General features: G+C 40.4%; 1 protein-coding gene across 1 annotated transcript in view; it reads left to right on the top strand.

The window, feature by feature from the left end:
• Positions 1–238: 238 nt before the first annotated feature.
• lamb1b (laminin, beta 1b) overlaps positions 239–13,826 on the top strand; it is a 39,483-nt gene continuing 25,895 nt past the window's right edge. The window contains exons 1-7 of the mRNA XM_053313796.1: positions 239–256; positions 1,483–1,570; positions 2,016–2,188; positions 7,292–7,424; positions 11,574–11,647; positions 12,965–13,153; positions 13,283–13,346. Coding sequence (XP_053169771.1) covers positions 239–256; positions 1,483–1,570; positions 2,016–2,188; positions 7,292–7,424; positions 11,574–11,647; positions 12,965–13,153; positions 13,283–13,346 — 739 coding nt within the window. The remainder of the gene's footprint in view (positions 257–1,482; positions 1,571–2,015; positions 2,189–7,291; positions 7,425–11,573; positions 11,648–12,964; positions 13,154–13,282; positions 13,347–13,826) is intronic.

Raw genomic sequence — 13,826 nt, 5'->3', positions numbered from 1 at the left:
GGACAGTGAATATTAATAAACATATCTGTAAAAATGCCAGAATTAACCCAAAGGATAGTTTTCATCTGTTTGAGGTGTGAGTTGAAACAAATATCCAGCTTCCGGTTCCGTGATGACTGATGAGTGAATTTGGAGGTTAACAAGATTGGTGTCGAGGAACCAGGGCAATATGATTAGACATGAGCTACTGGAACAATTGTAGGAAATTAGGCTACTAAACAACTAACGCAGATACAAAATGAGATTCAGAGATTGGGTATCAAGCCCGAAAACCTTACAATACAGAACCGGAAATGTTGTTTTTTTTGACAAATACAGCAGAAAGCAGCCGAACTCTTCATATGCGCACTTTCATGCTCTTTCAAAACTGGTGAGAGTTTGAAGTAAGATATCATCAATGGCATCACACAGGCTCAACTTGGATTAATAATTAGCTCATCTTAATTATATATAGCCTAATTAGTTATATGAATCATTTTTGAACCTGTCTTTCTAACTCAGAGTAACCAGGAATAAAATAATAAAAAAAAGAATTTTATTTATCTTTAGAATAACAGAATACACCTCTCCATAACACTGCTCTGACAAATCACCACAGATCAATCATGCATCCATGCTATCAAGTGGTATTTACTTATTTACAAAGAGACATGATTAATAAGACATGAGCATTTTATAGCCTAGACAAACTCGAAAAATGTAATGAAGAAAGTCTGTCTCACACAAAACAACTAGAGGGCGTTGTTTCTTCACTGCACAAATCAAGTCAATTTTTATTTTTTATCACAAACCAGAGAATTACCTCAGGGGGTTTTACAATGTGTTCAGCAATTCAAGATCTTCTATCCTTAGGGTCTCGATTCGAATAAGGAAAACTCCTTAAAAAAACTTCAACAGGGAAAAAAATTAGGCCATCTTTAGGAAGAGGAAAAGGAACAGAGAGCTTTGAGATCCTCATAAAGGCAGATAATATTGGTTGCAGTGTAAAGTTTATTCCCAAAGGACCCAAAAGAACAACTTCCTGAATGTGGGTTGTCACCATAGAGACATGAAAGCAAGTCTGAATTTTGCTGTTATATTAAATGTAGGCCTATATATTGCTAATTTCTCATGCATGTCAAACAGTAAAGCTCTAATTCTTAAACTGACAGTAATTTAACAACTCATATAGGCTAGATCTGGACTAGGCAAAGAGCTGGTTCAGGATGAAAGGCCAGGAGGCAGCAGCAACTGGCACGAGACTTCATAAGTAAAATTTCATCAAAGTATTGACACTTTTACTTGAGTCGAATATTTTCTATCTATCAACCAGCAGATGGCGCGCTTGTTTCCTGAAGCGCACCGAGGCGCGTTGCTGACAGCTGGGTGGAGTTGTTAGTGGGATGCGGACTTCTTCAAGAAATCTGCCTCTGCTTTCACACTTCATACACACTCACTCACTCCCTCTCTCTATCTCTCCCTCTCCCTCTCTCTCTAACTCAGCTACAGGACCCATTGACGCAACCCCAACAAGCTGTCAATGCTCTGCGCCTGGAGATGTCGCTTTTAATCCACATTTTAGCAACTTTGGGTGAGTTGAAGTTTCTACTTTACATTTACTTTTATTTTAAAAAGCTCTGTGGGTGGATTTTCATCTTCTTGTAGCTCCCAAATTGCTCGCTCTCACGTCCAGCCAGCTAATGAAAACCATCTGCAGACTATTATTCACTGTTTTCCCATGAAATTACACAGTTTCAGGAGGTGAGACTGGGACTGCTTGAGAGAGACAACAACAACTTTCTGCTTCAGTTTGCCATGATGACTATCTTGCAGAGTGAATCCATGTGATTTTCATTTCAACTCTCTTCTGCTTCTGGGGTTTTCTTTATATAATTGAAAGCAAAAGAAAGACATGCTGTGCTGTTTATGAGCGCATTCCCTATTTAAATTGGTGGATTCTGGTTTTTAAAAACACCCCAGCACTTCCCCTTTGAGTTTGCTATCATCCCACTGACAGCACTTTTCCTTTCCTGCAGCCTTGTGGTGTCCCGTTAGGGCTCTGCTGCCGGAGTTTGGGGATGTTTGCACGGAAGGCAGCTGCTATCCCGCCACAGGTGACCTGCTGATAGGCCGCGCGCACAAACTCGTCGCCTCCTCCACCTGTGGCCTGGAGCGGCCGGAGCGCTTCTGCATTGTCGGACATCTGGAGGTAAGAAAAAGAGATACTACTACTACTGCTGCTGGTGCTGCTGCTGGTGCTGTTTGTGGTAATCTGCAGCACCAAGCAGGAAATAAACTCTCTGAGCTTGTGACCATCTACAACAACTAAAGGGGCCTCCTGGCTGAGCTGTATCAGCTGTTTTCCCAGCAAAATGTGGACTAAAATACAGCAGATATATCCTTTTTTTTTGTCTTGGGAAATAAAGTGAATCAAAGCAGCTTCCTATCTTTATAAATATGTATCGCAACCCTTTTTAAAAAAGACCATGAATGATTTAGTTCTGGTGAAAAAATGCTGATCTTGATCTCTGCTGAAGAAGTATGAATAGGAGATTTTAAGACACTTAATGGATGTTTTTTTATGTGCTGGAAGAAGCAGAATGAGCTCTATTGTCTATGAACTTGGAGGGATAATCTTGTTTGATACAGTAGCTTTTTCCTTCTGGATGTACTGCTTCTGTCTGTTTTGTGGCTGCAAAGTTATAAAGAGATATAATTGAGATAGCAGAGTCAGACAGGGTAAGGTTTAAGAAGAAATAAGTGAATAACCCACAAAGTGACAGATTTAAATAACTAAAGAAAGGCAAAGAGAACAAAGGAGTGCATGCATTACTGCCTGCAGCCCAGCTTTTCCTCAGTGAGATGATTTATTTCTTTATATTTGTTAAGATTTATGTTTGTATCTGTGTCCTCCTGTAAAGAGATATGTTACCGAGTACTGAGAAGTGGAGTCAAATTCCTTGGACAGAAACTTAAATCTGGTTCAATTTATAAAAGTCAGTTTCCTTGCTGCCTTAAAAATGTGAAATGAAGTTAAACATGTCATGTAAGGAGTTGCAAAAATGTAAGTTAAGTAATTATAAGAAACATCCATAACTTATCTGTCCATGACTGTACATCTGTGAATTATCTGTAGGATACATATATTAAAAATAAGAAGTTAAGAATAAGTTTCCATCTATTCAAAAGCAAGGTCTCTAAAGTTAAAACTCTTTTTATAGGGTGATGAAAATATACAAGAAGAATATAAAACCCGAGTTATAATTATGAAAACAGTGTAAACCACGATGAAGATTAGTATCAAATTATGTCCTCACGCCTGCACATTTGTAATTTAACAAGGTCACTGAGATTGACTTCACATGATGTGAGAGTGAGTCCAGCTGGAGCAGCAACGGTCGTTTAAACTTTGTGATGAATTAAGATTTTGACTCTTAAAACTGAGAAAATGGACATTTGAAAGCAAATCTGACTGATGTCACCTTCACTGACCGGTTATTGATTTAAGTTAATACTTTAAGTTAGGGTTTGGGCAGTTTGAGCACTATGTGGGCAACTTGAGCACTATGTGGGCAGTTTAAGCACTGTGTGGGCAACTTGAGCGCTATGTGGGCAATTTGAGCACTATGTGGGCAACTTGAGTACTATGTGGGCAACTGGAGTACTATGTGGGTAGTTTAAGTATACTATGTGGGCAACTGGAGTACTATGTGGGCAACTGGAGTACTATGTGGGTAGTTTAAGTATACTATGTGGGCAACTTGAGCATTATGTGGGCAACTTGAGCACTATGTGGGCAACTCATGTACTATGTGGGCAACTTGAGTACTGTGTGGGCAACTTGAGCAACATGTGGGCAATTTGAGCACTATGTGGGCAACTGAAGCACTATGTGGGCAACTTGAGTACTATGTGGGCAACTGAAGCACTATGTGGGCAACTGAAGCACTATGTGGGCAATTTGAGCACTATGTGGGCAACTTGAGCACTATGTGGGCAACTTGAACACTATGTGGGTAATTTGAGCACTATGTGGGCAACTTGAACACTATGTGGGTAATTTGAGCACTATGTGGGCAACTTGAGTACTATGTGGACAACTTGAGTACTATGTTGGCAACTTGAGCACTATGTGGGCAACTTCAGTACTATGTGGGCAACTTGAGCACTATGTGGGCAGTTTGAGCACTATGTGGGCAGTTTGAGCACTATGTGGGCAGTTTGAGTACTATGTGGGTAGTTTGAGCACTATGTGGGCAACTGGAGTACTATGTGGGCAACTGGAGTACTATGTGGGTAGTTTAAGTATACTATGTGGGCAACTTGAGCACTATGTGGGCAACTTGAGTACTATGTGGGCAACTGGAGCACTATGTTGGCAACTTGAGCACTATGTGGGCAACTTGAGTACTATGTGGGCAACTTGAGCACTATGTGGGCAACTTGAGTACTATGTGGGCAACGTGAGTACTATGTGGGCAACTTGAGCACTATGTTGGCAACTTGAGCACTATGTGGGCAACTTGAGTACTATGTGGGCAACTTGAGCACTATGTGGGCAACTTGAGTACTATGTGGGCAACTTGAGTACTATGTGGGCAACTTGAGCACTATGTTGGCAACTTGAGCACTATGTGGGCAACTTGAGTACTATGTGGGCAACTTGAGTACTATGTGGGCAACTTGAGTACTATGTGGGCAACTTGAGTACTATGTGGGCAACTTGAGCACTATGTGGGCAGTTTAAGCACTATGTGGGCAACTGGAGCACTGTGTGGGCAACTTGAGCACTATGTGGGCAGTTTAAGCACTATGTGGGCAACTGGAGCACTGTGTGGGCAACTGGAGCACTATGTGGGCAACTTGAGTACTATATGGGCAACTTGAGTACTGTGTGGGCAACATGAGCACTATGTGGGCAACTTGAACACTATGTGGGCAACTGGAGTACTATGTGGGCAACTTGAGTACTATGTGGGCAACTTGAGCACTATGTGGGCAGTTTGAGCACTATGTGGGCAGTTTGAGTACTATGTGGGCAGTTTGAGCACTATGTGGGCAACTTGAGTACTGTGTGGGCAACTTGAGCACTATGTGGGCAACTTGAGTACTATGTGGGCAACTTGAGCACTATGTGGGCAGTTTGAGCACTATGTGGGCAGTTTGAGTACTATGTGGGCAGTTTGAGCACTATGTGGGCAACTTGAGCACCATGTGGGCAACTGGAGCACCATGTGGGCCGCTTTAGCAGCCCACTATACACATATACATATACATACATATACATATACACTATAGAACATAATCACTCTCCTGCAACTTACCTTAGAATAAATCATACCAGACGTTGATTTTGATTAAAACATTAAGCAATAAGTCTTTAAGAGTTTGTTGTCTTTCCTGTAATCTGTTGAGGAATTTCTGTCCACTATGACCATAAAAATGCACCAGCTCAGTCTCAGCCTCGGAGATGGCTTTATTTTTTTTATGCCTGTGACTAATTGCATATGAATTCTTGCAATAGTACAAGGGCCAGTTTATGTCAGTGTTGAAGGATGAGTTCATGATTGTTGATGAAAACAGATGACTTATTTATTTTTTTTAAACTTAACTTTCCAGAGCAGCGTCATTTTAGTTTATTCTGTAACTGTTGTAGTGATAAAATCAGATATGAACCAGATGACAGTGTGTCTGTGTTTGCGGGGAACATGCACATGTACAGTATCTGCTTGCTGTCTTGCTGTCGAGTGGGAGTGCAGACATTCCCGTCTACAATGAAAGCGCTGTGTGTGCCTCACAATCCTCCCCCTGTGTCCATGTGAACTCGGGGGCGAGGTAGGCGATATTCACTCTTATCAAACACCCTTTGGCGAGTTCCGCTGTGTGAATGGCGTCCTTATGAAGTCAGGGACACACTGTGGGGCCTTTTCCAAGCCTCGGAGGATGAGCACAGTCCTCAAGTATGAGCTCTAGTAGTGGACTTTTTTTTTTTTTTTTTTTTTTAAAGTGGGGCCACTTAGAGAGACTCTGCTCACATTTCAACACAGATGTAGTTGGCAGGAGCTCGGTGAAATTGAGAAACTCGTCTTGTTTATTCACACACTGCAATATAGTGAGATTTAAAAGTGTGTGTGTGTGTGTGTGTGTGTGTGTGAACCAGAAGGAACATGCGTGTATATAGCTTGTATACATGCCAAACCATCTGGCGTGCAGGCGAGGCCCCTGCTGTCAACAAAAGTAGTGAATACATCATTAAACAGACACAGTGGAAACATGATATATACTGTGCATCATTAATGTTAAATCACTCCGCCTACATCGTTGTTTTTGTCTTTCCTCGAGGGCCAGTTCACTCAAATGACTTAAGAAAGTAAAGTATGTAGACGAGTCAGAGTGTCATTATTGAATATGCCATATAAAAATGAATATTGATCTGCTGCTGTTACAGCCTCCGCCCCACTCTTCCTTTTCTTTATGGTCCTGACTTCTGTTTTATTTGTTTTATTAGTTTACACATATGCAAATGATACAGATTATACACATATAGGCATGAAAATGAAATGTGTTGGAGAAGTGCAGGCATTAATCAAAGGAAAAAGAGAAATCTAAGTTTATTAAACTGAAGGTCAAAAGAGAGATTAAATTTCACAAGAGATACAGATTACAGATTACAGACTATTATCTACATTATAATATCGCTGTTGAAGTTAATTGCTGATGAGGCCACTTTGTCCTCATTGTCCCGTATCATATTGGTTTTTTTAATGTGGTGAAATCATTACTGTCCACATCATGCACAATAATGTTCCTAACTAACTATTCAATTTAATTCAATGCCTTTATAATTAATGCACAATGTACAACGAAATTAAGTAACTCCAGTGGTACATACAGTAAATATAACAGCATACAGTAGACACACTTATAGTTGTGTGCTGTAGCGTTATGATTTCCCTTAGTTTGGGCTAAAAGACTGAGTTTAAATCACGAAAATAGCCCCATAAAACCTTCTATTTGGCACTAGATTTGAAACAATTCTTCAGCTTATCAATTAGTAGACCAACAAGCAACAATTCTGATTATCTGTCAATTAAGTTTTAAAGAAATCTTCCTTGACTATCTGCTGCTTTTCTACCTTCCGATATCTGAAATTGAATATATTTGGGTTGTTTTTGGACAAAATAAGCAGTCATTAAAATTCTCTCTATCAGAAATAGGTTTAATATAATATATGTTTTAATATAATTTATGTTTTCCTGTATTTTTGTGTGAACTGACCCTTTAACCCTCTCTGTTTCTCTCTGTCCATCAGGAGGAGAAGAAATGTTTCGTGTGCGACTCCCGGCGGATGTTCGACGAGCAAAACAACCACAGCCACACCATCGAGAACGTGGTCACCACCTTCGCCGCCAACCGCCTCAAGACATGGTGGCAGTCGGAGAGTGGTGAGAGACAGAAAACACACACACACACACACACACACACACACACACACACGAAAACAAAAGAACAAAAGAGTGGGTTCGTTGTTGAATTAAAGGTAGAGAAAGAGAGGAGCAGCATTTCGTGTGAGCGCTCGCTGAGAGTGTTCTCGTGGGAACTGGCCGCTCAGTAATGACTAGACAGGAGATCACAGGGGTATTTAACTGCAGCCAATCACAGCAAAGCTAGGGGGCGGGGCTTACAGGTGTGCTGAGGAGAACAGGTGTGTGCGGATGGGAAACAGATGTGTGTCAGCAGTGGGACGCACAGTGGAAAAAAGGGAGTGTGTAATGAAGTAGCAGGGAACAGAGGAGAGGGAGAGAATCTGTAATCACATATTTTAAGTAAGATGTTTTATTGTATTCCTACCTGTCCATCGTGTTTTTTACAAATTCATTATTTCATTATTACATCAAAGACAAATCTCTATCACATCACATTTTTCTAAATCTGAGTTTATAGTCGTTGTCGTCCATTCGAGACTCACTCTTCTATTGAATTTGAGTGTTTTCTCACACTCCTCCTTTAATTCCTCCTCTTGTCATTCACTGCTGCTTTTTGTGCTTCCTTCCTTCCTTCCTTCCTTTCTTCCTTCCTTCGTTCCTTCCTTTCCTTCATCCCTTCTGTCCTTCTTTCCTCCCTCCCTGCTTCCTCCTGCCTTCCTTCTTTCCTCCCCCCTACCTTTCTCCTTCCTTCCTCCTTTCCTTCCTTCTTCCTCCCTTCCTTCCACCCTCCTTTCCTTCCTTCCTTCCTTACCTCCTTCCTCCCTCCCTCCCTCCCTCCTTTCCTTCCTTCTTCCTCCCTTCCTTCCTCCCTTCCTTCCTTCCTTGACTCGAGGACAACAGGAGGGTTAAGTACATTTTTTTACACTGTGTGATTTTGGAGCCTGATATAAAAAGTTGCAACTGTGAAAGAAAGATCGTCCTCAGTCCAAAACGTTACTCCTAAATCTTGCTAAGAGACAAAAATGACAAAAGACACATTTCAGGAATTTAAGGACAGATTTTCATAATGTGATTGCTGCTACGAATCACGACTACAAACCAACCAATTAAACATCAAATCTAACAGAATACACAGTCAACCTTTTATAAGTGCAGTTTTTTTTAAAGTTTAGGGGGAAAACCAAATGTTCTCATCCTCTCAGCCTTTACACCAAAACAATAATCATGTAGGAGGTGTAGAAAGTGCTACTTCAAGCTCCAAATCAATCAGATTAAAGTAGTGCTTTAAAAAGATACCTGGTATGTGTAAAAGTGTATTATAAACACCATAATGTACTATTTACTCCCCTTTTCCATGCAATAGCTTTAAGGTTGTTAACACCTCATTATCATCATCATCCAATGGAAATATTCTACATGCATCATTTTAGACACATTTTCCCAGAATTCATCCTCAATGGACAGATGTAAGTTGTATCTTCTCTAACAGGAAACTCTGATACATCACACATGACATATGATATGAAGTAAGAGCAGTTAAAATAAAGTAGTTTTTCCAATAAAGTAGGTTGGATTGAGATGTAAGGAAACCACAAATTAACTGTGGCAAACAGATTAAATAGACTGCCAAACATCAGTCAGAATTTCATGCATGCTAATTTAACAACATATAATCTTAAAAGTATAAAACATTTCAGCCATTCTGATGTTTTCCATCAAACAAAAGAGTCTGTGTGCTAAAAAACCCAAAAAGGTTTGCTTGTTCCAACCCTCAGCTGAACTCTAATAGCCTGTTTTCATACCAGAAGCTCAAGAGTTTAACTTGTTTTAAAGGTCTCCTCCGCCATAATGGATGCTAGAGTTACTGGTCTACCACTGACATTAGTGTGTACCGATGTATTTGGCACTCCCTTTACGTGCAAACCAAGAATTCCCATCATGACGTCCTTAATTTGAGCCCTGAAAGAAATCCCATTACAGCTGGTTCTCATGCTGAATCCTTCCCACATTCATGCTGCACACACTGTTCTTTCTTTCACGGCGGTGGGAATCCGTCAGAGGTGTGAGTCATGGAGGGAACGGCGGCCAGCAGAAAGCAGATGGCTTTGAAACAGCAGGAAGCTGCAGACACAATGGCTTTGCTTGGGATTTCCTAATTCCCTCGCGGTAGTCCTGCAGTTATATCTTGGCCTCCGAGCTCGTCTGCATCAGCTGTTGTTGAACCCAAACTTAGATATAACACAAGTGCAGTGACAGGAAGTAACTAAGTAGATTTACTCAAGTACAGTTTTGAGGTATTTGAGTATTTCCATTTGATGCTACTTTATATTTCCACTCCACAACATTTCAGAGGGTAAAATTGTACTTTCTGCTCCACTACATTTATTTGACAGCTTTAGTTTCTTTTCAGATGAAGATTTGACACAATGGATAATATAACAAGCTTTTAAAATACAACATATTGTTAAAGATGAAACCAAAAAGCTTACATTTCAGATGTCTGTCTGAGTTGTTAACAGCTCCACCAAATAGTGATTTCTTCTTCTAAACCTCTCACATGGATTAATTTAAATAAATATTCAAATGATGAGCCAATATTTCACACACAAATCAAAGATAAGAAAAAAATTCCAAACACTTAAAACAGATTTATGTATCAGAACTTTATTTTTTCTTCTTTCCTCTCCCATTAATCATCTCATGTCTCACCTTTTTGAAACACTTCCTATGTTGCATGTTCACATTAACCTTTAACACCAACCTAAAACCGTCTCCTGGGTTACAAAGCACCTTCAGCTAGCACCTACGACTATCAGCCTTTAAATGCTCCTATCAGTCCAACCCTGAGGTCTGAGGTCTGAGAGCTGAGGTCATGAGGACAAAATAGCTCGAAACAAGAGATGTACAAGGAGTAACCATTAAAACTTCAGATTAAAGTCACACTACAGGTCAAAAGATCAGATTCTGTGAGACACAAGGGAGAGAAAGAGAGAAGAAGTAGACATTATGAAAGTAGAGAGTAGAGAGAAGAGAAACAGTTTCCCACAGTGGATTATGTTTTCTTAGGTTTTACAACAGTATGTTTTCCCTCTTGGTGGTTTTTCCTCGTGTGTGCTCTGAGTGAGACCTTCCAGTATATCACAAGTCAAGTTTAGTTTAGTCTTGAAAATGAACAAACTGTGTGTGGCAGAACTTTTCTTATTTCCTGTACTTGAATATATTCTGTCATAGCGCTTGTCACAGTACTTTTTAAATAATTTGAATACTTTAAGGACATATAATTAATAACACTTCTGTATTATTAAGTAAGTAGGATATTAAATGCAGGAATTGAACATGTAATGAAGTAATTTTACACTTTTAGGATCTGAGTACTTCTTCCACCTCTGAATTTTAACAATTTGACCTGATTTAGTAAAGAACTTGTTTAACCCTCCTGTTGTCCTCGAGTCAAGGAAGGAAGGAAAGGAGGAAGGAAGAATGGAAGGGAGGAAGAAAGAAGGAAGGAAGGAAGGAAGGAAGGAAGGAAGGAAGGAAAGAAGGAAGGAAGGGTGGAAGGGAGGAAGAAGAAAGGAAGTATGGATGGAAGGATGGAAGGAAAGGAGGAAGGAGGAAAGAAAAGAAGGAAGAGAGGAAGATAGGAGGGAGGAAGGAAGGAAAGAAGGACAGAGGACAGAAGGAAGGAAGGAAGGAAGGAAGGAAGGAAGGAAGGAAGGAAGGAAGGAAGGAAGGAAGGAAGGAACAGTCCAAACAGACGGGGTCAATTTGACCCAGGAGGACGAGACGAGGGTTAAAAGCTAGCATCAACTTTACACACACACACACACACACACACACACACACACACACACACACACACACACACACACACACACACACAAGGGATTTTCGAATAGTTGGTGCAACTCAATCCAGAGCTGGAGCTTAGATTGATTATATTCATATGTTGGCATGACTAGAAAATCCAGCTGAGTCGGCTGCATAAACATGTGCAGAAAGAGTCTGTAAATATTTGAAAGAAAACATGTTTAAGTGTGTGAGAGGGTCCACATCCGGGGGCGGGCCGCGTTGACAGTTTTAATAGTGATATTTTTATGAATGGAGAGAAGAGAGGTGCGTCTGTAATTGTTAATTTCCTGCGTGACCGTGTTTCCTTTTCACCCGCAGGTGTGGAGAATGTGACCGTCCAGCTGGACCTAGAGGCCGAGTTTCATTTCACTCATCTTATCATGACTTTCAAGGTGCCTGTTCCCTCTCTCTCTGACACACACACACACACACACACACACACACACACACACACACACACACACACTAACATGCATATATACATGTCATAGAAAATACTCCCATACTCTAAACACAGCGTTGGACAGCTGTGGTACAGGAATGTGGGAAACTGTTCTGGTCTCTCTAGAGAATGGTGGGAAGAGAAGAAGGAGGGAGAGGATGAGTTCGGGGGCTGAGCAGTAAAAACGCCGCTCGCCTGTCATCACCGTCGTAGGGTCGGCTGTGATAACCGCCAGCTGCCTGTCACTGACATTTGTAACTACATCATAGACAAAACAGACACTTGAAGACATCCTGTCTCATCCTGGACTAGAGAGCAGAAACACTTCTAACAGCCTCCACTCTTTCTCTTTATATTCAAGTTATGTGTCTTATTATTGTACTAAAATACGGATTAAAAACTGCAAGAAAATGAACTTTATCCAACTTTAAAGTTCTCATAACTTTGATTTTTAATGAAACTTGAGTATTTGATACCACTGTAGCAGATTTACACATAAATTGGCATGTAAAATCATATAATTGACATCTGAGGGTAAAGTGAAGATGCAGATTAGCTGTCCTTTCACAGTCCTAATGAAACATAGTTGAAAATCAAACTTTATCCACTTTAAAATGTTTGCACCACGAGATTTTTATCAGACTTGCTGATAATGGGTTAGGGTTAGTGGTTGTGCCATTTATGTGAATATGCTACGAATTAAGTGATTTAGTTGAAAGAAATTGAATGAAAAATGAAACAAAATGGAAAAAATACATTACATTTAATTATACTTACTTACATTTTAAGGGGAAGATTTACAGATTAGTTATCCTTTTATAATGGCTAAGTTAAGATGAGAAATGGTTAAAAAAGGTGATTGGTGATGATGTCATAATATATTCCCCAGATAATTTACACAGAAACTTACATTTAATATTCATAATGTATAATTAGTGACAATACAATGGATTCAAATTACATGAAAAGACAACAACAATATTTTGTTTTCAGGATCATTTAAAGGAAAAATAAATCTGAGGGTCATAGAGAAGATTTAAAATGAGCAAGTCTAAACCAAAAATGGTATAAATATAGTAAAAAAAAGTGACCACAACTCTGACTATATCAAAACTGGTGAATTTGACATCACTGGAATCTGTTTTTGTATAATCATTAACACACATTTTAGAAGCATGAGTGTATATAATATAAAGAATTATCAAGAAATAACGTTATAGACATCAGACACCTTTAATTTTAATCTATCCTTTCTCTCTGCTGACAGACGTTCCGGCCGGCTTCCATGGTGATCGAGCGGTCGATGGACTTCGGGAGGACGTGGCAGGTTTACCGTTACTTCGCTTACGACTGCGAGGCCTCTTTCCCCGGTGTGTCGACGGGTCCGATGGTCAAAGTGGACGACATCATGTGTGACTCACGATACTCGGACATCGAACCGTCTGCAGAGGGAGAGGTGTGTGTGTAGTGTGTGTGTGAAGCTAATTTAATAATAAGAGAGTCTGCACTATAATTTAAGATGTTTATATACATTTTTAGATTTTGTGAAGAAGTGTTCCCTCTCACCCATTTTTTTCTCTCTCAGGTGATATTTCGGGTGCTGGACCCCGCCTTTGAGATTGAGGACCCATACAGCCTGAGGATACAGAGTAAGCTTTTTTTCAGCAGCTTTAACCCTACTGTTGTCCTCGAGTCTAGGAAGGAAGGGAGGAAGAAGGAAAGAAGGGAGGCAGGAAGGAAGGATGGAAGGGAGGAAGGAAGGAAGGAAGGAAGGAAGGAAGGATCAATGAAAGGAAAGAAGGAAGGAATGGAAGTAAGGAAGGAAGGACAGAGGAAAGAAGGAAGTAAGAAAGGTTGGGAGAAAGGATGGAAGGAAGGAAGGAAGGAAGGAAGGAAGGAAGGATCAATGAAAGGAAAGAAGGAAGGAATGGAAGTAAGGAAAGAAGGACAGAGGAAAGAAGGAAGGGAGGAAGGTAGGGGGGAGGAAAGAAAGAGAGAAGGAAAGGAGAGAGGGAGGAAGGAAGGACAGAAGGAAGGGAGGAAAGAGAGAAGTACAGACAGGGAAGGAAGGAAGGAGGGAAGGGAGGAAGGAAGGAAGGAAGGAAGGAAGGAAGGAAGGAATTTTGACT

Source organism: Scomber japonicus, chromosome 23, assembly GCF_027409825.1.
Source record: "Scomber japonicus isolate fScoJap1 chromosome 23, fScoJap1.pri, whole genome shotgun sequence".
In the NCBI taxonomy this organism is placed as follows: Eukaryota; Metazoa; Chordata; class Actinopteri; order Scombriformes; family Scombridae; genus Scomber; species Scomber japonicus.
This window is presented reverse-complemented; position numbering and strand designations above follow the sequence as displayed.